Here is a 26,939-nt window from a genome sequence, read left to right on the forward strand (position 1 = left end):
CTCTCTATCCCTCACTACAGTGCTGTGACTACTGAGATGCGATGTTTCTTGTTCAGAGGTCTATATAGAAACGTTCCCTTAGTTTTAGCTCCAGTGCTGTGGAAATACACTCTGAAAAACATGCACACACACGCACGCACATGCACACACACATACTTTCTCTACTGCAACAATTTATTCCAGTATAGAAATGAGCAGAACATCAAGAAAACACAGGGATCTCCGTGTATCCTTTTAGTGTTTGCAGCTAAAACCCTTCTGAACACACAGGAAGACATGAGTGTAAATAACTCCTTAACATTAAACAAGAGAGACCACAAAGAGGAAACCAAATCTAAGAATGCCCAGAACTCAGCTCTTGCAAACAGCTTGTCAGGCAGAGAGGAGAACATAAATACAACTCCACCTCAAAGTACTTAACTTAGTTTTGTCAGGGAAAATCAAACCAAACCACAGTTTCATGACACAAACAAACAGCCGCAGTGGGAGGCTTTGTGAATGTCCAAGGTGTGTTCCTTCTGACATCTTTCCCAAGAAACCAAGATACAGAAGCCCTGCCCAGCATGTTAGACCCTCACACTGATTGCATTTTGAGCCTAGACTCCTGTTTTCTATTGTGCAGAAGGATGTTTCTTTTTAATCAGACTTTTGTATGAACTAACTGCTCATTAGGTGAGCTCATTCTAGAACATGCTGCCCAAGACAGCTCTGAAGCACGGGGATCACAGGAGCTGAAAGGCAACTGGAACGGGGAGGGGAGGGAAAGCTGGATGGACAAAGGGAGGAGAGCAGGCAAAACTCGGGCAGAACCACAGTTGCAGGGCCTGAGAGATTCACCCTGCCTCTCAGCTCACCAGCTACTGAGCCCTCTGCCCATGTGCCCTGTACATGGCTGCCCATTGCTCGTCAACAAGGGAACTTTGTGAGTCTGCTCAGCAAGTCACATGCCTTCACTCCTATTAACCTTAAAATCTGTTTTTAAATGGCAAAAGAAAGTACAATTAGCGTGAAGTATGATGGGAATTTCTAAACTCAGTACAATTTAAATGCAGAAATAAATGACTAGCTCTGGAGAAGAGGTACACATGGATGTATGATTTTAACTGCTTCATTAGACCGAGTCCTCTGGACCAACATCCCAAGGTGAGTGCAGTAATTACAAGGTGGAAGTGCACATGGTGCCCTTTCCAAAGGGGGAACACACACATCTAGGGTGTATATGATACAGGCGCATCACACATGGCCAAGTTTTGAATAGCATACTAATTACCCCACATTAGAAAAGAGGATGTTACTTCTGAGAACAAACACTTCCCAACATCAATATGCCCCTTCATTTGCTATCATAGGATGATGTGTGTGCATGGTAATTCTAGATCCAAAGGTGTTTAAATTTCCTGTAATGTCTCATTTCATGGTTAACTTAGCATTTTAGTGTGCTATGCACAATGACAATATTAGTCTAAATGTAATGAAGGACTTCCCTGTAGTCTGCTAGTCATAAAGTAGATGTTCATTTTGAAGTTGGAAACAAAGGTAATGTTTTCAATCCCCCAAGAGAAACACAGCAGAGAACCACCAGTGCTATTTGCCAAGAATATGTAGCCCTATTTGTGCCTGATTTCCTAATTCTCAGAGCAAAGAAACCCCTGATCCCGTCTTCACAGGAAGTCGGGGGCTTGATGCAGTTTCCAACCTCACAGATGTTTCAGAGCAGAAATGCACCAGGACTCAGACTGTATCCAGCGCTTCATTTAACCCCGCACCCTCTGGATCTTCCCATCACAATTATTGCCCTTGAACATTAGGCAAGTCAGCAAATACATTTAGATAACTGTATGGGTGTTCTAGAACTTTTACACTTGCACATGGCCAAATATATTCAAGATTCTCATACCAATTGTTGCTTCACTGCTGGGAAGCTAAACACAAAGTTCCACCCCTTGTAATCTTTGTGGAGACCTTGTAACTAGCTGATCGGACACTTTCAGTGACACTGGCCAAAGAACAGTGAGGAAACTGGAAGTCATACAAATGATATGAATAGCAACCAGGAAGATGTGCAGAACATTTCATTACTGGGTCAAACTGGATTAATATGTTGCTTTATTTAGGTTCTCTGTGAAACAGAAAACCACACCACCTTTTAACTCATGGCTGTCATTACAAATGGGTTTCCCTCTCCTCGTGGAGAGGCTCCTAACATCCTCCACTACAAACCTGATCTGTTGCTGTTACAAAGGTGGTGAGATGAGGCAGAAAACAAAACAGGCCTTAACTAAAGCATTGCCTAAATCAGGCTGCAAGAGAAAACGTCAAGAACAGCTAGTTGTATGTTTACAATTTACACTCCAAATGGTACAGTAGGCCCTCACATAGAGCATCACGTACATTAACCTATAAGGAAATATTTGTCATGATGAAAACTTATAAAGACATTCCATTACCAAATATTTCTCATGGAGTCTATACAGGGTGTGACCATAATAGGCTTATTTTTGGAAGCTACAAAAACATCCACACCCAATAAGCAGCCTCCTTTAGAGTGACCCTCCAGAGGCCAAAAGTGGACCCAAAGACTCACCCCCTTTAGAGCCCACTTGAAGAACTTGTTGAGAGTGTCCCTTCCAAATCAGTGAGTGAGCCATACTCTTAACTGCACCTTTAATAAATAAATAATGTCTTGCTTTGTAATCATAACTCTATTTAAAAAGCTGAACTACAACATGATTGCATACCTTATTCATTGAATTTTGGCTTGAATGACTTAAAGCTATACTTCAAATCAGATATATCATACAAAGTAAAGGTTTTCTACTAATGTTATTCAAATGAATATACATAAGAGATACCAGAACTTCAGCTGCACTTCGAGTTATACAACCTCGTTGGAATAACTTTATAGCCTCCCACATGAACAAGACTGACTGAGCATCAAATGCAGAAAACTCTTGGTGCCTGAGAATGAACCCCAAGAGTTTATTGACATATTTCATATGAGACCCAAGAGCTAACTTTTAAGTAGCTTTCCATTTTAACACCAGATCATGTTTGGATAAATTTAGCTGATAGATACTTTCATTTCTTTGAAACAAAGAGTTAGGGAAATCTATTTTTAATTCTTAAAAGAGTTGAAGAAAATATTTTATGGTATGTACTCAATGTTAAATTCTTAGCTTAGCATACACAAAGCCAGTGAAATGTCACCATCAAATGCTTTTAACAAAGAATTACATACTTACGCCATGATACCTGAGAGGTGAAACATTTCGGCCGTTATATAGGACAAATAACTGTACAGGAAGACAAAGAGTGGCTCAATCACTCGGATGTTATGCGTGAACCGAGTGGTAAATGCCGCTATAAATCCCAGGAAGGTGCCGATGAGCACCCCACCAATTCCTACAACAAAGAAGTTCGCTATTCCAGCAAACACGTCGATGGGCTCGATGGTTTTCATCTGGCAAAGAGACTTGAACAAGTTGTACAGGACCTGTCCGGGAGAAAGAAAGAGCATCGTCAAGTCCCCCTCCAAATTCCCCATTATTGCAGTGGCCATAGAAAAACCTGCCTGGCCTTCTAATGAGAACATCTCTTCTGTCTACCCAAGCGTATGGTGGTCGGTGCCAATAACTGTGCATTTATTTATCTCATTTTCTAAGGTTGTACTGAGTAGTTTTAAACACAAAGCTTTATTAAAAGGGTGCTGTCAGGAAAACTATTTTGAAGGTGAAGGAGACTTCAAAATCATTACACATCTTATTCCTAAAACACTATTTTTTACATACTATCTCACCGATTATTTTTAAAGATGCCATCCAACAGGCCCTTTTTGTATTACAGATGCTTAGGAAGTAGGACGTCATGAAGAAGGCTTGTCAGTGTAGCTGGATTTATGTATCTTCAAGGCCCTATCGTGGGGCCATCCCATGGAAGGGACTCGCCCACCAGTAAATGACCGGAAGATATCCTCCTGCCAGGTCACTGAGCTCCTCATTCCAGCCCCAGCTCCTCACCCTGCCCACACATACATGTCGGAAGGAATTTTCCCAAAGCAAAGAGGCAGCCACCTGTGTTGTGTGTGTGTGTGTGCATGTATGTGTGTCTGTGTGTATGCTGTGATTTCACACATACATTGTCCCTCTAAAATAATGAGCTTACACTGCTGCTTGGTCTCTAAAAAATCTACACTCTTTATACAGCTTTAGCTTAACTGAGGTTTCAAAAATGCCAGGCACTTCATACCAGCTGGGCAATGTCCTTTCCAAGGTGTTTCTAAGGCCCTGAGCCAATGAAATCGGTTATGCCCTACCACTGTTCTCACAAAACCAGCAAGTAAAATACAAGCCAAGCAGGCATCCAGCTTCTTTCTGCTGTGATATTTACAGCCAGAATCTCCAGGAGAGCTGGCAAACAGGATGCTGGAGGTGAAGGTCTTTCAGAATACAGGCCATGCTGCACCCTTATTAGGTTCTGGGAAACTCAGAATTGAATCCATTTGTCCATGGTCACACAAAATGTCAAAGGCAGTACCAGAATCCAGGTCTCCTGAACTTCTTTGGTATGTTTTTCAAGGTTTGCCCACAGAAGACTGAGTCAAATCCTCCCTGACTAACCCAGCGTGCACCCTGGCAAAAAGCCACATCACTTTTCCCATCTCACCCGTGGTCTTTCACAGCCTAGCACATTACCGGTTTTGCACAACACTTTCCTCTTTGCTACTGGATCATAAACTCCTCGTAGTCAAGGATCACACCTTATTATGACTTACTTCTTCCGTGTTGCCTAATAGGTGACAATGAATGTCTGCTGGTTTTAAAGAGTGGTGGGTTATTACTAAGTAATGAATGGAATTTTCCATTCTCCTAATTGTTTGCAGACCACTCAAGAGCCTTTGGTATCATACCATGAAGAGATGACTTGAATAAGAGAAGAAAAAAGCAACCCATGCCCCTGGAGACTTATATATCTTGGAGGTATCATCATTTGCCAGAAAAGAAACTAGCTTCAAGTAGCAGCCACTTCCTACTTTGAACCAGAGGCTTGCTGCTTCCTGAGAGAGGATCACAGATGTGCTATATACATGCCTTGCCTCCAGACATCCAAGGCCAAAAGGTAACAGTCACCTGCTGCCTGAGGAGAGACACATTTCTCAGCAGGCCACTTCTGCAAAGACAGCCTCTGGGGCAAGCACCAGCAAATCTCATCTCTCTCTTGTTCTAATGCCCCTACAGCTGCCCTAAGACTCCCTTTCTTTAAATATTGCTATTCCATTTTTAATTCTCAAGTGTTAAGTTTTGCCTGACTCTGGGAAGGTTCCATACACTGTTCTGTTTTGTTTTGTTTTGTTTTACTGCTTTCCAACACCCTTCAACTTGAAAGAAGGTCTTACCTCTGCTCTGAAAAACATACCACATTTATTCTTCCCTGCCCCTGGTTTCCTCCTGCGGTTTCTCTTGGCAGAAACCCAGCCGCTTAACTAGGGAAACTTTATCTTTCATGGCCCAGCTGAAGCTGCCATTCCACTCAAGAGCCTTCCTGGGCTCCTACAGTCCTCATACACTGCCCTTTCCTCGGCCCTCCTGCAGCATAGATGACCTCCCAGCCCATTCAGCATTTGGACATACACCATCCTGAGCTGTTGGCGCCAACCTCGCTTCCCCAGGACCTTGGTCATCCCTGTGCACGGGACCATGTCTCCCTCTCCCTGCTCTCCCTGCCCCACCCTGGCAGTGCACTGATGAGACCCCCAAGGGAGCCCAGGTGTCCTGCCTGAGGAACCGGCACACAGTCATAATCTTTCCCAAGCTCTTCCTGGCAACTCCATCAAATTGCCAAAGGCTCATTCTGTGTTGAATGCTCCTCTGGGTGTTGTAGAGAGCAAAGCTGACTCATAGGCACCTTACTCTCAGTACACAGGTCAGGAACTCCAGTCTGATCATTCCACTGCCTCAGATGCCAGGCAGTGTTACGAGGAAATAGCTTAAGTAGAGACGTTACCTTGACAACCGAAAGATTTCCATAACCTCCCACCTGCTGTACACTGAACCTGATACCTAGTGATCAGCACAAGATAAAATTCTTTTAGTTACAGCTGGCCATAACCCATAGTAAGTTCATCCCAGTTAAACCCTTTAATTTTACCACAAGGAAATCTATATAATGTGCTTCTTAAGCCATAACTTAAATATGTATAATATGTATACATATACATATTATATATATGTATTAGGTATATATATTAAATATATGTATCATATATTATGTATTATGCATGTGCATGTGGGCTACAATTATGTTTCTAGCTGGTCTGTGCAAAGTCACCCTCAACCTGACAATTATAATTTTAGAAGAATGAAATGCCATGGCTGACTGTTTGCTAAATTCTGTAATGATCTAATTTCACAGCTGAGTACTTTCAAATCCTTCTACTCATTATTATTACTATTGAAATACATATATTAAAATTAGAAGTGATCTACTTTAGACTTTGATTTAAAATATGCTATAACTCAATGAAATCATATAACACAAGGATGCCAATGATACTGTTATTTATCAGACTAGCTCTGTTCCAGAAAAGTAGTTTTCAGGACACCTTTTCTGATTTGAAACATGAAGAAAAATCATTTTTTTCAAAAGGAGTTTTAAATCTATTCTTCTATTTTCCAGAGCAAAATTAGTACCAAGTGGTCACTTCCTGAAATTAAAGTCCACTGTAGAGAACATAATGACTGGGCCCTATGGGTACATCCCTAGCTTTTCCACAGAGCCAGCTCTCCATAACCATGTCTAGTTTCACAGCAGATTGAGGAAACCCTTTAAGTGTTCTTGTAAAATGTATTAGAATATTTAATGGTTGCATTAGAATGTTCTAGACATGGTGTTGGAAATGACCATGTGAACATAAATCATTTGATGATGGAGTACTGTAGAAATAGCAGGACTTCTCCGATAACAGCACCTGAGCACTTTTTGCCTAATAAGAGGAATTTTGAGAGGTTTCCATAAAATATTATAAGGGAAAAGACAAAAATCCTATTTAAAAATTTCACCTTCATTTTTTTAACTGTCATTTCTCTGGTTAATTCCAATCTACTCTAGACAACAGCACAGAAGTGTGACTGCAAAATATATTACCAATTTCTCTTTGCTTTGAGACTTTTTTTTGGTAGGTTTTCTCCCGTCAACAATTCTACCTCATAGTGAGTTTACCATGATTTGGAGAAGGAGTTAATTGCACCAGCCTATGATTTCACTCATCCTCCAGACTAAATTTTTAACCTCAATCTCAGTTGAATCTCCACTTTTTCCAGTTGCAGTTCCTAGCGACATCATTTTCATTGTATGTGGTATGGTCCATATTTTTCATACCTTTCCCTATTCCCTGAGTTCTTTAAACTGATTCTACAGATAAGACTAGATGAGTTAATCAAAGACTCTTCCCCTAAAACACCACCACCTCTATTCTTTGAGGGTACTTAACTATGAGGAAAAATTATAATTTTTTTATACTGTCATTCTAATTATTCTGAACACTTGGTCAATTCATCCCCCTTTTCAGCCAGTTCAGTGAGAGAAATATCTGGTGGCTTATTCTTCAGAGTTAGATAGATGAAACTCCTGGGCATGCCCAGAAAGCCTGTGGGTGTGGGTTTAAGCGTCATGGGCTTCCAGCCCAGGGTGTGTGACCTCCGGAGGAGAGCTCGTTCATGTGAAACCAATACAGCCGTTCTGACCTACAGGCGTTGGCCGTGGAACAAGGGCTTCCACATGTGAAGAGCAGCCATGCCCTCTCTCTGTCCTTGCCCTCCTTCCTGTATTGCAGTGGCAGGCCCTCAGTCTGGCCCACTGCCCTTTCCTGCTCAGCCCTCGGGCTCTGTCCATAAAACCATAAAACCACCCTTGATGGCTTGTGCCCCTCGACAGGAAGCACGGGAAGTGCCTCTGGAAATCCTGAGCCTTCTTTGCACACTGAACGGTGTGTTAGTTAGCTCATTTCCTGAGATTTGATTTGTAACAAGCTCAAAGAATGAACCACTGAGGTGTCTGAATGGGAAATTCTATGAAAGAAGAGAAAGCAGCGTACAGGCATGGCATGTCATTCCGAAACTGACCTGGCGTGGCGCTGTTGCCCTAGAAGGAAGGTAGCAAAGTGTTGTTATTTCTTTGTAAGTTTCCTATACACTAAACAGATCCAAGAATGCCTTATTGAAATGTCTGCAATCCTCCTCAACAAGGGTGAAATGTATATATCAAACACAAGTCACAGTGGAAAACTTTATGCCTCTGGAAAACAGAATAAGTTATAAAATGTCTTCATTGTTAACAGCAGTTTCCCAGTTAAAATTTAATATTGGTAAGTTAATGACTAATCACTGTTAACAAATAATGGAATAAATGAAGTGCATTTGTTACTTGAACAAGGCGACTTAGCTGTCTCAAAATAGCTGTCTTAGCAGCTATTCTAAAAAAGGGATTTCCTTACCAATAAATTATTTTCTACATAATAATGTCCACATAAAGATAACGGACATCCTTAAAGATGATAGTTCATTCAGTCCAGGGGTCTGAATATCAGCTAAGAGAGAATAAGATTGGTTTCTATGTTAACCTTTAAATGAATCAGGAATAACATTTTAATGGTAGGAAACTGATGAAGGAAGTAATGTAAATCACTTAAATTTAAAAACACTTTAATCTTTCTCTGCCTCAGTTTTCTTATCTGAAGAATGGGAGAATAACTACTTCATGGGTTGTCATAAAGATTAGACCACAAGGTAAGCATTCCCAAAAGGTTACTGGCTATCATCACCACCATTACTACTACAAATAGTGGCTCAGGTGAAGCAAAGTCCCTGGGGCTCCCTAACCATCTTACCACTCCAGGGTCACCTACATGCATTTCTCTGGTACAGGAACTCTTTGACTCTGTGGATAGGGAGGGAGGCTTCCATAGCCCTTCTCTCCACACCCTGCCTGAGGTTGGAAGGCAGGAGGGAAGTAACTCTTCTAAGAATATGATCCCAGCAGCCTCTACTCTAATTACGTGCTAATTCATGAGAATTAAAAATAATTTCCTTTTTCTGAATAGATGCCACTTACAGGAAAATGGTGAGGATCAGAAATATGCTGGTTGAGTGGTAACAAGGAGTAAATGTGTGATGAAAAATTTGCTTAAAGTCATAAAATAATAAATAAGCCCTCCCAGGTAAAGAATGGCAATCCCCTCATGCTACTTGAATTTCACTTGTATTATGCACACCACATACGAACATATTGTACACATACACATCATAACTGAACAGCAATATATAAATCATATATTACATCTCACAAAGGATTCTGGGACCTAAAGTCCTTTCAATTCCCATCAAAAGCCATCCCTTTTGAAAATACCAAGTGAGAGGTCCTCAGAGATACACAGGTGACTTTTAAGCTCCTCTGGCATTAACCTTGCAAGGAGAGACCAGCTATTCATTGACGCTAAATGAAAATGAGGGCCCATTGCATAATAATATATGAAAAACAAGTGATCCATTTAAAAAATTACTAAGAATTTTTAAAAAATGGTCAAGAGCATTAAACTCAGTGAGGGGCCCTTTTGGGGGCCAGGCTATGTGACTGCCCAGGTGCACGCTCTGCTTGAGGGTCCTCCCTGCCAGGAAGCTGATGGGGGTTGGCAGGCGGCCCCCCTATCGAAGTGATGCAGTGTGACTGTGATACTCACCACTGTCACTGCGTCGTTCAGCAGGGACTCTCCAAAGACCAGGATATAGAGCTGCTCGTTGACGTGGATGTTCTCAAAGACGGCAAGCACTGCCACGGGGTCCACAGCTGAGATCAAGCTACCAAAGAGCAGGTTCTGGAGCAGGGTGATGTCACTCAGGCCAAAGGCTTCGATCTGGCAGATACCAAACAAAGACACCCCGATGCCTATGGAGTTCCAAAGCGTCCCTACCACCGCATACCAGAAAATGGTGCCAATGTTCTCGAAGAAGGGGCGAGTGGGCATGAAATAGCCAGCATCAAGCACAATGGGAGGGAGGAGATACAGGAAAAACACATCGGTCTTCATTGCAGGTGGGGACTTTTCATCAACTCCAAAAATAATCCCGCCTAGTAGAAGTCCAACCATTATGAGAAGGCAGCTCTCAGGCACTATTGTGGGCAACTTGTGATAGAGGTGGAAGCCTGTTACAGAAAAGAAATAAAGATACACAATTTGGGTTACGCAGGAATTATGGAGAAGATACATTGGCTTTCTTGGGAAGAACCACTGGGTCCTGTTTCAAAATCTCCTGGGTTAGCAAAATTAGCTACAGACCAGCTTTACAGATTATGATGTAAAATTCAGATGGTCCCCTTAAAACTATTCACAATTTAACTGTTTTTATCTAAACCCCAATTATGTTTTCTTCACTAAGACAATGCGATTTTATATTTGAAACAATTTTATGATTTCTAACATTTTCAAATATAACATCTCATTTCATCCTCATAAAAACCTTAAGGAGTAGACAAGGCTGTTATTTTTCACCACCACCCCCCCTTTTTTTTTGTTGTTTAAGTGGAAACTGAAGCTCAAAGCAATACAGATTCTTGCCAAGGCAGCTGGATCATGTGCCAGTTTTCAGATTGCTGCTGTCACCTCTGGTATTGAGAAGAGTTTATGACTCATTTAATCTTTTCAATTTTAGATTCTTTCTTTTGGAATACAGAATGTGTGTAATTTTTTTTGCTTTTTTTATTATTAATCTACAATTACATGAAGGACATTATGTTTACTAGGCTCCCCCCTTCACCAAGTTCCCCCCACATACGCCTTCACAGTCACTGTCCATCAGTGTAGTAAGATGCTGTAAAATCACTACTTGTCTTCTCTGTGTTGCACAGCCCTCCCTGTGCACCCCCCCGCCACTATACATGCTAATCGTAAGGCCCCCTTTCTTTTTCCCCACCCTTATCCCTCCCTTCCCACCCATTCTCCCCAGTCCCTTTCCCTTTGGTAATTACTAGTCCATTCTTGGGTTCTGTGATTCTGCTGCTGTTTTGTTCCTTCAGTTTTCCTTTGCTCTTATACTTCACATATGAGTGAAATCATTTGGTACTTGTCTCTCTCCACCTGGCTTATTTCAGAATGTATGTAATTTTTCAGATGTCTGCTCCTTCAGAAACAACCAGATCGATCCATCAAAGGTACATGGGAGGATGACTATATGCATGTCATGATCTGCGATCTCCAAGAGTTTCCATTCAAGGCAAAGGAATAGATGTGCTTTTGACTTGCTCTAATACAAGGTACTGAGTGACAGAGCCCCAGTTCCATGTGATAAGGACAGAGAAGGAAATCCAAGGACATGATGGGGAAGGCAGCATGTGGCAGGGCTTTGTTAAAGGACAAGCCTTAGACACATAGAGAAGGCGTGAGGAGTGGGAGTCTCCTAGAAATGAAGAAATGAATGAAAGTAGCTACCTCCCAATTTCTGGTAGAGGCCAGTGCAGCGTTCACACAGAGACCCCCTGGTGGGGGGAGGCCTGTAGCAGCGAGAGAGCAGGGAACCTGTGTTCTACCTGCACCTGGGCAATGAGAAGAAACTTTACACAGAGACACCACATGAAGGCTTCACTGAGGACAGCTGAGGCTGACGAGACAACACTGGGTCCACCTGAGGGCATTCCGTACACTTTACAGTTAGAGCAGCATATGGAAATTATCTGGATTATAGAAACATAATATTAAAATGACAGAATAAATCCTAAGAAATGTACAGTCAAAGAAGTTTTGGCAAGTAAATCTGCAGAAGTTTATAAGCCATATTAAAGTCACAGCACAAAACAGTTTGTGTACTGATAAAGTGGAGACACAGTTTGACGAGATCAAAGAAATACTTTCTAAAAAATAAAGTGAAACTCTTTATGCTCATTTTCAAATCATCCCTCCAGCTTTGATTATTCTGATACTCATCCTATAGTAGGCTGCAGTAATTGTTAGGGAATAAACATATTCAACTGGTCCAGCCGATCTTGACCAATGACCTTGGGCCTGCTGACCTCATTGTTGACCAGAAAAGCTTAAAGAAAGTCCACTGAAAAACATGTCTTTGAAACCTCTCTTCACACTGAGCCCTGCTTCTACACGCAGCACACAGCCTGAATGATAAGGATGTGCCAGTCACAGCCCTCTGCCCCTGAGGGTGCAAATGCAATCAGATCCTTTCTGGAACGCAGAATGTATGGCTCAGGCTGAAGGCTCCCTATGCGCTGTGGGCCTTGATGGCTGCTGGCAGCTGCCCATGTCTTCAGATCTAGCTCCTCCCTCTCTGTCTGTGGCTGAGGGTAAGTTAACAGGCGCAGGCTCAGTCTCTCTGCCTGTGAAACATGGACAAACTGTAGCAGTAACTGAATTGCCAGCCGTACAGTGTGACCCACTGTGCCTGCCACATCACAAATGCCCCCACACTTGGGTTTCCGCCCCCTCTTCCACATGAAAAAGCAAGAGGAAATAGTCCTAAGTGAAGGCACCCCAGCAAGGAATATGATTCTCCAGCCCAGCCTGTTTGTGGAGGGTGCTGCTTCTTCCTCTTGCATTTTTCTTTCCTTCTCCTGCCCCCAGCCTCAGGGATCCAGAGCTCCCACATGTGGCTGCCACCTCCTCTCACTGTGTTCAAAGGAGATCCTTATTCCTAGGAACAGGGGATGGGGAACAGGTAGACAGGAGAAGGAAGTCCAGAGACTTCTTAAATGATGCGTCATACAGGCCACTGCCTGCCACACTCCTGGCATGCGACTGACCCCGCCCAGGAACCCCGGTGAGCGGCGAAGGATCAAGGAGAAGTGAGTGCAATGGGACGTAAATGCAGGATGCAGACAGACAGAAGGGCCACGAGGGCAGAGGGCAGAGGGCGAGGTGAGGAAGTGAAGAGGGGAAATCTGCTAGTAGCAAATATCGGAAAAGAACAGTGACAAGCCAGGCACATTTGTGTTTATATGTTTATTTGTATATTCACAACTGTGATTATAAAAATCATGTGTTTGCATTCTGTAAACACTGCCCTCCTTTTTCTCATGAACGTTAAGGTTATCCAGAATTGGTCTGAATGACTCTTGCTTGAAACTGGGCAGCAGTCACTGAATCTGCCCGGTTGTCCACAGATGAGAAAGGGTTAAATGAAGGGCAGTCACAAGACATCTTAGTTCAGAGATTTTTGACAAACTTAAGCAGAGCACTGACTGTTGTAAAACACTCTCTGTGGGCAATAAAGATTGTGTGTGTGGGTGTCTGTGGTTAAGGAATGACAAGAGCCAAACTTAAAGCAAAATAATCAGTCACAATAAAACCAAGCAAAAGGCTTCTTAAATTTCATTGTTCATAGAATAAAGTAAATGAGTCAACACTTGCAAACATATGTGCATTTATAGCCCTCTCCTGCCAGTTACTTCTTGAAGGGCAAATGAACGTGGACAGATGAAATGTACTGTCCCAGAGTCATTATCCTGCCTAATATTATCGAGAAATATATCAATTATCAGGAAAAAAATTAGATGAACTTTTTGATGATTTTTACAAGGCTGAAAATGAGGCACTACTGGGGAAATTCACTGTTTCATCCAGGGCTCAGTTATCTTTTTTCTATAAAGGGACAGATTGTAAATATTTTCAGCTTGCAGGCCAGACATTACTCTGCTGTTTTAGTACAAAAGTAGCCAGAGATAGAGGTGGAGCCAAGATGGTGGCATGAGTAGGACGGTGGGAATCTCCTCCCAAAAACATATATATTTTTGAAAATACAACAAATACAACTATCCATAAAGAGAGACCAGAAGACACAGGAAAACAGCCAGACCACATCCACATCTGCGAGAACACAGCACCTCATGAAGGGGGTAAGATACAAACTGCAGTTCGGGGGGACCCAAGGCCCCTCACCCCAGCTCCCGGTGGGAGGAGAGGAGTCGGAGCGGCCATCCCTAGCCATCTGCACTGGAACACAGTCACACAGTGTGTGCGTGGGGTGCTGGAAACTAGGGAAACACGACAGTAAAACCTGTGAGCGGGTCCCTGTAGCCGGCACCCCTGGGACAAAGAAAAGCGAGTGCTTTTTGAAAGTCTTAAAGGGACATGGACCCCACAGCTGGACGGAAGCGTCCTGGGACACTTAGCCAAGCATCTGGGAATCCCAGGGAACTCCGGGCACACTAACCCCCTGGGCAACAGTTCTGAGACCCCTCACATCAGTAAACAGCCAAACGGCCCCCCGTCCATTTCCCCTCTGGGGCCCCGCCAGAGCAGAGCAGCAGCCTGAGGCTGGCCACACCCACAGCAAGGGAGCTTCCTCCATGGAGGCCAGGCAAGATACAGAGACCCAGTCTACACGCAATTGCCCAACACAAGCCGCTAGGGGTCACCACTGTCCCAGTAAAGAAAGGCCAGGAGCAAGTGGAAAGAGTCTTGGCTCTCCCAGCTAAGAGATGAGTCAATAGCATACCACTGCATCTATCAACATGAAAAGGCAAAAAAATTTGATCCAGACAAGACTAACCCAGACATCTTCTTCATCTTCCCCTGAGAAGGAATCTGGGAAGATAGATTTAACCAATCTTCCTGAAAAAGAATCCAAAACAAAAGTCATAACCATGCTGATGGACTTGCAGAGAAATATGCAAGAACTAAGGAGGGAGAATACAGAAATAAAACAATCTCTGGAAGGACTTCAAAGCAGAATGGACGAGATTCAAGAGACCATTAATGGACTAGAAATCAGAGAACAGGAATGCGGAGAAGCTGATGCAGAGAGAGATAAAACAATCTCCAGGAATGAAAGAATATTAAGAGAACTGTGTGACCAATCGAAACAGAACAATATTTGCATCATAGGAAGCAGAAGAAGGAGAGAAAAAGGGATAGAAAGTGTCTTTGAAGAAAGAATTGCTGAAAACTTCCCCGAACTAGGGTAGGAAATGGCCTCAGACCACAGAGGCACACAGAACTCCCATGACAAGGGACCCAAGGAGGGCAACACCAAGACACATAATAATTAAAATGGCAAAGATGAAAGACAAGGACAGACTATTAAAGGCAACCAGAGAGAAAAAAAAGGTCACCTACAAAGGAAAACCTGTCAGGCTATCACCAGACTTCTCAACAGAAACCTAACAGGCCAGAAGAGAATGGCATGATATACTTAATGCAATGTAAGAGAAGGGCCTTGAACCAAGAATACTGTATCCAGCATGATTATTATTTAAATATGAAGGAGGGATTAAACAATTCCCAGACAAGCAAAACTTGAGTGAATTTATCTCTCACAAACAACCTCTACAGGGCATCTTAGAGGGACTGCTCTAGATGGGACCACTCCTAAAAAGAGCACAGAACAAAACAGCCAACATATGAAGAATGGAAGAGGAGGAAAAAGAAGGGAGAGAAATAAAGAATCATCAGACAGTATTTATAATAGCTCAATAAGTGAGTTAAGTTAGACAGTAAGATAGTAAAGAAGCTAAACTTGAACCTTTGGTAACCACAAACTTAAAGCCTGCAATGGCAATAAGTACATATCTTTCAATAATCACCCTAAATGTAAATGGACTGAATGCACCAATCAAAAGACACAGAGTAACAGAATGGATAAAAAAGCAAGACCCACCTATATGCTGCTTACAAGAGATTCACCTCAAACCCAAAGACATGCACAGACTAAAAGTCAAGGAATAGAAAAAGATATTTCATGCAAACAACAGGGAGAAAAAAGCAGGTGTGGCAATACAAGTATCAGACAAAATAGACTTCAAAACAAAGAAAGTAACAAGAGATAAAGAAGGACATTACATAATGATAAAGGGCTCAGTCCAACAAGAGGATATAACCATTATAAATATATATGCACCCAATACAGGAACACCAACATATGTGAAACAAATATTAACAGAATTAAAGGAGGAAATAGAATGCAATGCATTCATTTTGGGAGACTTCAACACACCACTCACTCCAAAGGACAGATCCACCAGACAGAAAATAAGTAAGAACACAGAGGCACTGAACAACACACTAGAACAGATGGACCTAATAGACATCTATAGAACTCTACACCCAAAGCAACAGGATACACATTCATCTCAAGTGCACATGGAACATTCTTCAGAATAGACCACATACTAGGCCACAAAAAGAGCCTCAGTAAATTCCAAAAGATTGCAATCCTACCAACCAACTTTTCAGACCACAAGGGCATAAAACTAGAAATAAACTGTACAAAGAAAGCAAAAAGGCTCACAAACACATGGAGGCTTAACAACATCCTCCTAAATAATCAATGGATCAATGACCAAATTAAAATGGAGATACAGCAATATATGGAAACAAATGACAACAACAACACAAACCCCAACAACTGTGGGATGCAGCGAAAGCAGTCTTAAGAGGAAAGTATATAGCAATCCAGGCATATTTAAAGAAGGAAGAACAATCCCAAATGATGGTCTAATGTCACAATTATCGAAATTGGAAAAAGAAGAACAAATGAGGCCTAAGGTCAGCAGAAGGAGGGACATAATAAAGATCAGAGAATAAATAAAATTGAGAAGAATAAAACAATAGAAAAAAATCAGTGAAACCAAGAGCTGGTTCTTTGAGAAAATAAACAAAATAAATAAGCCTCTAGCCAGACTTATTAAGAGAAAAAGAGAATCAACACACATCAAGAGAATCAGAAATGAGAAAGGAAAAATCATGATGTACCCCACAGAAATACAAAGAATTATTAGAGAGTACTGTGAAAACCTATGTGATAAGAAGCTGGAAAACCTAGGAGAAATGGACAACTTCCTAGAAAAATACAACCTTCCAAGACTGACCCAGAAAGAAACAGAAAGTCTAAACAGACCAATTACCAGCTATGAAATTGAAGTGGTAATCAAAAAACTACCCAAGAACAAAACCCCCGGGCCAGATGGATTTACCTCGGAATTTTATCAGACATACAGAGAAGACATAATACCCATTTTCCTTAAAGTTTTTCAGAAAATAGAAAAGGAGGGAATACTCCCAAACTCATTCTATGAAGCCATCACCCTAATACCAAAACCAGGCAAAGACCCCACCAAAAAAGAAAACTACAGACCAATATCCCTGATGAACATAGAGGCAAAAATACTCAACAAAATATCAACAAACCAAATTCAAAAATACATCAAAAGGATTGTATGCCATGACCAAGTGGGATTCATCCCAGGGGTGCAAGGATAGAACAACATTCGAAAAGCCATCAACATCATCCACCACATCAACAAAAAGAAAGACACAAACCACATGATCATCTCCAGAGATGCTGAAAAAGCATTCGACAAAATTCAACATCCATTCATGATAAAAACTCTCAGCAAAATGGGTATAGAGGGCAAGTACCTCAACATAATAAAGGCCATAAACGATAAACCCACAGCCAACATCATACTGAATAGTGAGAAGCTGAAAGCTTTTCCTCTGCAATCGGGAACAAGACAGGGATGCCCACTCTCACCAATGTTATTCAACATAGTACTGGAGGTCCTAGCCACAGCCATTAGACAAAACAAAGAAATGGAATCCAGATTGGCAAAGAAGAAGTTAAACTGTCACTATTTGCAGATGACATGATACTGTACATAAAAAACCCTAAACACTCTACTCCAACACTACTAGAACTAATATCAGTATTAGCAAAGTTGCAGGATACAAAATTAACCCACAGAAATCTGTGGCTTTCCTATACACTAACAATGAACTAATAGAAAGAGAAATCAGGAAGACAATTCCATTCACAATAGCATCAAAAAGAATAAAATACCTAGGAATAAACCTAACCAAGGAAGTGAAAGACCTATACCCTGAAAACTATAAGATACTCTTAAGAGAAGTTAAAGAAGTCACTAACAAATGGAAACTCATCCCATGCTCCTGGCTAGGAAGAATTAGTATTGTCAAAATGGCCATCCTGCCCAAAACAATATACAGATTCAATGCAATCTCTATCAAATTACCAACAGCATTCTTCAATGAACTGGAACAAATAGTTCAAAAATTCATATGGAAACACCAAAGACCCCGAATAGCTAAAGCAATCCTGAGAAGGAAGAATAAAGTGGGGGGTATCTCACTCCCCAACTTCAAGCTCTACTACAAAGCCACAGTAATCAAGGCAATTTGGTACTGGCACAAGAACAGAGCCACAGACCAATGGAACAGAATAGAGACTCCAAACATTAGCCCAAACATATATGGTCAACTAATATTCAATAAAGGGGCCATGGACATACAATGGGGAAATGACAGTCTCTTCAACAGATGGTGCTGGCAAAACTGGACAGCTACATATAAGAGAATGAAACTGGATCACTGTCTAACCCCATACACAAAAGTAAATTCAAAATGGATCAAAGACTTGAATGTAAGTCATGAAACCATAAAACTCTTAGAAAAAAACCTAGGCAAAAATCTCTTAGACATAAACATGAGTGACCCCTTCTTGAACATATCTCCCTGGGCAAGGGGAACAAATGCAAAAATGAACAAGTGGGACTATATCAAGCTGAAAAGCTTCTGTACAGCAAAGGACACCATGAATAGAACAAGAAGGTGTCCTACAGTATGGGAGAATATATTCATAAATGACAGATCCGATAAAGGGCTGACATCCAAAATATATAAAGAGCTCACACACCTCAACAAACAAAAAGCAAATAATCCAATTAAAAAACGGGCAGAGGAACTGAATAGACAGTTCTCTAAAGAAGAAATTCAGATGGCCAACAGACACTTGAAAAGATGCTCCACATTACTTGTCATCAGAGAAATGCAAATTAAAACTACAATGAAATATCACCTCACACCAGTAAGGATGGCTACCATCCAAAAGACAAACAACAACAAATGTTGGCGAGGTCGTGAAGAAAGGGGAACCCTCCTACACTGCTGCTGGGAATGTAAATTAGTTCAACCATTGTGGAAAGCAGTATAGAGGTTCCTCAAAATGCTCAAAATAGAAATACCATTTGATCCAGGAATTCCACTTCTAGGAATTTACCCTAAGAATGCAGCAGTCCAGTTCGAAAAAGACAGATGCACCCCTATGTTTATTGCTGCACTATTTACAATAGCCAAGATATGGAAGCAACCTAAAAGTCCATCAGTAGATGAATGGATAAAGAAGATGTGGTACATATACACAATGGAATATTACTCAACTATAAGAAAAAAATGGATCCTACCATTTGGCAACAACATGGATGGATCTAGAGGGTATTATGCTCAGTGAAATAAGCCAGGTGGAGAAAGACAAGTACCAAATGATTTCACTCATATGTGGAGAATAAGAACAAAGGAAAACTGAAGGAACAAAACAGCAGCAGAATCACAGAACCCAAGAATGGACTAGTAGTTACCAAAGGGAAAGGGACTGAGGAGGATGGGTGGGAAGGGAGGGATAAGGATGGGAAAAAAGAAAGGGGGCCTTACGATTAGCATGTATAGTGGCGGGGAGTGCACGGGGAGGGCTGTGCAACACAGAGAAGACAAGTAGTGATTTTACAGCATCTTACTATGCTGATGGACTGTGACTGTGAAGGGGTGTGTAGGGGGGACTTGGTGAAGGGGGGAGCCTAGTAAACATAATGTCCTTCATGTAACTGTAGATTAATGATAACAAAATAATTAGAAATTTAAAAAAAAGTGTAGCCAGAGATAGCACCTAAATGAATCAATGCTGACTGTATTCTAATGAACCATTAGACAAAATGGGCACAGAAACTAGAATTTCCTAAACTTTTATATGTCATAAAACACTATACTTTTGATTTTGTTTAACTAATTAAAAATGTAAAAGCCATTTTTGACCCACAGACAAAGGTCATGCAACACCGTACTTGGCCCTCAAGTTGTGCTTTACTGACCCCTGGCTTATTTTGTTCTTTGTATTCCCTACTAAGTTCTATTTACAGTGTTTTGGGCATTGTGCTTGTGTCATTCACCTTTTATTCCTAGCACATAAAGTCTGTGAAGATGGATGCTTTAAAATGCATTCTATTTGAATTGCAACAGAATTCAATGGGATTAGAGTCTCATCCAAAATAACACAGTCAAGAGACTCTCTCTTGGAGTGAATCTATTTTAATTTCTCTCTGTATACAAGTGCTGAAATCAACGGAGATGAAAGACTAAAGATCCATGTACAAGTACATAGTACTAGGAAACTAAGTGCAGTGCCATTAATTCACTATATTTTCTCATTATACCTAAACTAATCTATTTGTGAAATTCTGCAAAGAGAGCAAAGTGAGAAAAATAACCTGGCAAGCTTCCAGATAGCAGGATCCACAAAAGAATAACAATGTAAAAATCTGAAGCAGAGAAAACCCCCACCACCAAGAATAACAACAACAAAAAAGTTATTCAAATAAAAAATGCATTTCTAATCAACAAGCAGCACAGCCGGGAGGGGAGGGGAAAACCAGAGTTGGTGAATGCAAGTCAAGCCCTCGGGAGAGAATGCCCGACCTCTAGATGAAGACAGACCCAAACTTAAAATGCTCCATATTTTAAGAAAGCTTAAAGATAACATAATGACATGTATTAGATCCACAAATATTTGCCAAGCCCATGTTAACTAAGGGACAAGTACCCTTGGGAACAACTAAGTATACATTCTTAAAAATAGAATTGCAATAAGCAATAGACAATTGGAAACAGAGAAAATAGTAAGAGACATCATTTTGATCAGATATATAAATAAGCTGCTATCAAGACATGATAACTTTAGTGGACAAAGACTGAGAAATAGAATTAACTTGTGGAAATAAGAGTACTGAGCTGAGTAACCAAATAATAAAAAATAAGCAACTAAATACATGAAATAAATAGAATTCAATAAGTAAAGCAGAATTAACTGATCTATGTCAATGACTTAATACCATGTGAAAACAGATTTCTCATAACATTTAGTCATATGCTAGGACTCAAAAATAACATTTAGTTTCTCCCAACCAAAAAAAGAGTACAACTAGGAATATATAGGCAGACCTTGTTTTATTGAGCTTCACTTTATTGCACTTTGCAGATAATGTGTTTTTTACAAATTGAAGGTTTGTGGCAACCATGTCCATCATGTCTATTGCTCCCATTTTTCCAACCGCATCTGCTCCCTTCATGTCTCTGTATCACATTTTGTTAATTCTCCTAATATTTCAAACATTTTCATTCTTATTAGATTTGTTATGGAGATCTGTAATCAGTGATTATGACTCTGTGGAAGCTCTGATGGTGGGTAGCACTTTTTAGCAATAAAGCATTTCTTAATTAAGATATATAAACTTTTTTTAGATATACTTCTATTGTACAGTTAATAGAGTACAGCATAGTGTAAACATAACTTAATATACACTGGGAATCCAAAAAATTCATTTGACTCACTTCATTGCAACATTCGCTTTATTGTAGTGGTCTGGAACTGAACCCGCAGTACCTCCAAGGTATGCCTGAAGGTTTTAAAAATGCTGCACTTACAAAGCTTGCAAAGGACTTATAACAATGAAAATAAAAGAAAAAATGAAGATATAAATAAAATATTTAAAAAATTTGTTGGGATTATTCCAAAGCAGAACTTCAATAGTATTTCATTTTTGCAAATGACTTGACCACTTGCAAAGAAAAATAAAACAAGAGGAGTACACTATGTCCATGAAGAATTTTGAAAAGGAACAAATAGAGTTAAACCTTTAATCAGGTACTTGTTGAATACTTCTCCTGCACAAGGCTCTGAGGGATCATGAATGTGTGTGTATTCAGAGAGCTTATATTTGGTACAGGAGATATGACAAGATCTTAAGTATTTATAATACAAGATACAAAGTTCTTTTATGAATGCTACAAAAGAAGAGACGTAATAAGTACTGGGGAAGTAGGGAGTGGAAGGAAATCAACTCAGATGAGGAAATCCCAGCAGGAATTGGAGGAGGTGGCATTAAGATACCTGGCTATGGATATTTAGACTCCAAAGGGCATGAAGCACGGAAGGTGTGAGGAAAGGCTGAGCATCATGAGGAGGGAGGAGGATGACTGGCCTGAATATGAAGTGCATAGGGCAAAGGAGAGGATGGGGCAAATCAAACAGGTAGCAGCCACACTATAAAACACGTGGGAAGCCAATCCTCAAAGACCTACCGCTGTTATATGGGCAAGGGGGAGCTAGTGAGTGTGTCTCAGAACCATTCTTGTCTTCCACACAGGATGTGGACAGAGACAAGCTCTTCCCAAGAGACTGGAGACTGGAAGTTGGAAACAAGGGGATCAAGGATGCCCAATTAGAGTTTTAAACCAAATAGATGTGATTAGCCATCAGTGGAAATAAAGAAGAAGTTGGTCCAAACATATGACTAGAAGTTTAACAACAGCCCAGCTCCAAAGGGATCTATGCATGATCTCATAGAGAACAGTCTGGAAGGAGAGCCACACAGTACAAGGAGGGGTTAATGAAGGATGTAATTACATAGCAATAATAAACTACATTTTAAATTAACAAAATAAAACTACATTGTAACATTATTTATAATAGAGAAAAGTTGGAAGCAATAGAAATTATCAATCTTATTCAATCATTTTTTTTCATCCAATATACATTTGTTAAGGCCCTACTATGGGCCAGGCTGGGTACTGTATCAGGCACTAGGAATACAGCAGTAGATAAAAGAAAGCTCCTGCTCTGGAGGGCTGTGGTCTAGTAATGGGATACAAGAAATAAATATGGAGATGAGCAATACAAATCAACATAGAAAAGGGGGAGGGCATCTAAAATGACAGGACAGGGAGATATTTGACATCAGTGTGGTCATGGAAAGCCTGTTTGATGGGTGACAGCTGAACTAAATCCCGCATGAAGTGAAGGTATGAAACATCATAGAAGAAATTTCCAGAACAGAGAAGAACAAGGGCTCTTGAGTTGGGAGCACCCTGCACTAGGTGGCCACTATAGCTGGAGCATGGGAAGTATAGAGAACATGGTAGGAAATGAGACAGAGAGGTAGCAAAATGCTAGAGCACTCAGTCTGCAGCCATGGGAAATACTTTGGATATTTTCTGAGAGCAGTGAGAGCCACTGGAGGTTTTTAAGCAGAGGAATGTCATGGTCAGACTCACAGTTTTACAGGGTCATCCTGGCTGCTACTGAAGAATGGAAGAAGGGACACCGACAAGTATCCTTCAGTAATCCAGGAAAGAGATGGTGGCTTTCATTAAATTGGTGGCAAATGTGAGAGGAGGTCAGATGCTAGACAGTTTTGACAGTTGCTCCAGCAGAATGTGTTACTGGCCTGGATGGAGGATGCATGATACTGTGGTGTTATTTAAAAACCTGCATAGTTTAGTCTTCATCCCAAGGTCCTAGCATAGCTCCTAAAACCTTTGTGATTCCCTACGTGATAAAGGTGCTAGGAACATCTCTTGGTCTAGTAATTAGTCTTGGACCCAGGTTCCTGACCCAGGGCTCTTAAATCCCTTGGAGTTTCCTGGGTGGTAGGAGCATCTTTTGTTCTCATGAGGAGACTCTTGGTGGGCTCCTGGAGAGCTTCAGGATGGGGTTGGTCACCAGAATGACCGAGCCATGAGCAGGAGCTTGGAACTTTCAGCTTCACCTCCCACCCCATCCTCTGGGGAAGAGAAAGAGGCTGGAGATAGAGTTAATAATTGATCATGCCTATGTTACGAAGCCTCCATAAAAATCTCTCAACTATGGGGTTCAGAGAGCTCCTGAGTTGATGAACAAACCTACCTGCCAAGAGGGTGGTACAGTCCAACTCCACAGGGACAGAAGCTCTTGTTCTTGGGACCATTCCAGATCATCCTCTATGTCTCTTTATCTGGCTATTCATCTGTATACTTTATCATATGCTTTCTTATATAATAAAATTGTGCAATGTTTTTATTAAACCCATAACAGATCACAGTGATGAGCTAGTAAGTCAGGTAATGGCATACAGTGGTACAACAATGTCATACAAAGTAAGAAACTATACAACAATGGGGGAAGGAAGCATATTTTAATCAGTGGTAGTGGAAGAGGTAGATAAAGAAAAATCTCTCTCTCTCATACACACACACACACACACTTCTTTTTTCTTTCTAAAATTGTGGAAAATTCCATATAGTTCAAAGAGTTAAGCATAAAAAAAAGAATCTATAAACACTGAAAAAAATCCTAAGATGTAATCATCTCCCTTACAAAGAAGTGATATAATTATTGACCACAAAGTAAAGGATATTAAGATAGAAGATAGGTGTGCCTGAATTCACCTTCTTAAAGTTTCTACAAAAAAAAGTAAGAAAAATGAAGATTTAAAAAAGAACCAACTCTGCCTCTGGGAAGATGAAGTATGTATTTTTCTCTACTCCTCCCATTATGTAAAAAAAAAAAAAACTAAACTAAAAAGCCTAGACATAATGTATAAAGCAAACATATGAAACTCTGAAAGGTGGAAAGAAGATGGAAGACCAACTAAGACAACATGACAGTGAGTTTCCTGGGTTTGTTTTGCCTCTAATATCCCAGGCTTAAAGAAGACCACAACCTGGAAATGGATGCAGACAACAAAATCTCCAACAAAAGCCTGCTCTGTCTATACAAAGGACCAAGAAAGAGGCAGCCTATGAAGACAGAAAACTTTTAGGTAATAACTACCTTACACCAGCTAAGCAGTCCAGAAGAAACTGTGGCCCCAGTCTCAGCAAAGTTTAGGGAGGGAGTCCAGATTACACCCTCACTAGACCATAAGAAAAACCCCAGCCTCCTGATTTGGGTGGTGTTAATAAAAAAAAGTATGGAGGTGGGACTTTCTTCATTTCTTGGCAGTAATGAGCAGCCCTTCTTTCCCATGTTGCCAGTGAAGCTGTGTAGAGAACCTCAACTTCCACCACGTCCTCATCCACATCCGCCCCACATCCTCCTCACTAAGGTGGGTCAGAGGATACCTTCTGGGGTATCAAGACTCTCACTTCTCTCCAATAGTAATGAAGCTACCACTCTTCTCTAATGTCACTGGAGGCCACCTGAGGAGAAGCACGGAGGTACCCCCACCTTCCCTCAGCCAAGAAGTATCAGTGGAGGCCTAGAAAGGATCCAGAAACCCATGCAGTAATAATTAAGAGAATACCCCTCAAATGGTCAATGGAATGAAAGTGGGGAACCTAAAAGTCTACCCCCAACTGGCAGTGAAGGCATGGCACCTCCCTCCACCCACCAGAGTAGAGCTATAAGAAGTCTTTGAAAACAGAAGTATAGATAAGATCCAGAGTCTCATAAAGTAATACCCAAAATGTCCACATTCCAGTAGAAAATCATTTATTATGCCATGAATCAAGATGTCAAACTGAATCAAAAAGACAATTAGTAGATACCACTATCACAATGACAATGATTTCTGACAAAAATTTTAATACTATGATAAAAATGTTTCATGAACAACTACAAAAACACTGAAACAAATGAAAAAAACAGGAAGTCTGAGCAAAGAAGTTTAAAAAATGAGCAAATAAGTAGAAGATACAAAGAAGAAATTTTAGAACTGAAAAATACACTTATCAAAATTGAAAAATTAAATTGTACAAGCTCAAGGGCAGAATGGAATGCACAGAAAATAATTAGTAAACCAGAAGACAGAATAATAGAAATTACCCAACCTGAAACACAGATAAAAAATAGACTTTTAGTGTAGCCTGAGGGACCTGTGGAACTATAGCATAAGATCTCATATTCATGTCATCAGAATCCCAGAAAAAGAAAGAGGGTAGGGCTGGAAAAGTACTCAAAGAAATAATGGCTAAAACTTCCCAAATTTGGCAAAAGGCGTATGTACAGAATTAAGAAGGGGAGTGAGTCCCGAAGAGGATTAATTCAAATAAATCCACATCAAAATACACCACAAACTTCCATAAATAGAGAAAAAGAAAAAAAGTCTTGATAGCAGTCAAAGAGAAAAAACACCTTATCTATAGAAGGGAAAACAGAATGACAGCGGATTTCTCACAAGAAACCACGGGACTATAAGGAACTGGCACCATATTTTTCATGTGCAGAGAAAAGAACTGCCAATCCAGAATTCTATAACTGATGAAAATATCTTTCAGGAATGAAGGGGAAATCAAGATATTCTCAGTTGAAGGAAAACTAAGAAAATTTGTTGCCAGCAGATCCACCCTAAAATTATGGCCAGAGGAAATTCTCCAAACAGAAAACAATGGAAATTCTGAAACATCAAGAAGAAAGAAAAGCAGAAAGAAGTATGGACAGATTCTACACATTTGTCTTTTCCTCCTGAATTTTCTAAATTAAGTTTGACCACTGAAGCTAAAATTGTATTTGATGTGGTTCTCAATGTATACAGAATGTTTCAAACAACTATAAGCGGGAAGCAGTAGAGACATAAAGGGAGGTAAGGTTTCTACACTTCACTCAAACTGGTAAATGACTACACCAATAAACCACTATTACATATATAAAATATTAAACTTAGAAGACCCACTAAAGTAGCTATGCAAAGAGATACGCTCAAAAACAGAAAAATGGAAATGGAGTTCTAAAAATCATTCAAATCGCCCACAGGAAGGCAGGAAAAGAACACAAACAGAAAACATAAAGTGGCAGATTTAAACCTGGACATATCAGTAATTACATAAAATCAAATGCATCAATTAAATGTATCTGTTAGTAGAATGGATCAAAATGTATAAGCCAACTATATACTGTCTACAAAACTCTCACTTCAAATTTAATGAAATGGGAAGGTTGAAAATGAAAGAATGGAAAAAATTACATCATTAAAACATTAATCAAAAGGCCCTAGTAGTGGCTAAATTAATATTGAAGTAAGTAAACTTCAGAGCAAAGAAATTACCAGAGACAGAAAGGGACATT

At 40.5% G+C, this 26,939-nt stretch overlaps 1 protein-coding gene across 3 annotated transcripts in view; it reads right to left on the reverse strand.

Annotated features, from left to right (window-relative positions):
• Positions 1-26,939, reverse strand: part of SLC9A2 (solute carrier family 9 member A2) — a 106,429-nt gene that overhangs the window by 60,008 nt on the left and 19,482 nt on the right. For all 3 annotated transcript variants that reach the window (XM_037019922.2, XM_037019920.2, XM_037019921.2), the window contains exons 2-3: positions 9,731-10,194; positions 3,243-3,493 (exon numbers count right to left, since the gene is read on the reverse strand). In XM_037019922.2, the coding sequence (XP_036875817.1) occupies positions 3,243-3,493; positions 9,731-10,194 (715 nt within the window). The remainder of the gene's footprint in view (positions 1-3,242; positions 3,494-9,730; positions 10,195-26,939) is intronic.

Source organism: Manis javanica, chromosome 1, assembly GCF_040802235.1.
Source record: "Manis javanica isolate MJ-LG chromosome 1, MJ_LKY, whole genome shotgun sequence".
NCBI classification, from domain to species: domain Eukaryota; kingdom Metazoa; phylum Chordata; class Mammalia; order Pholidota; family Manidae; genus Manis; species Manis javanica.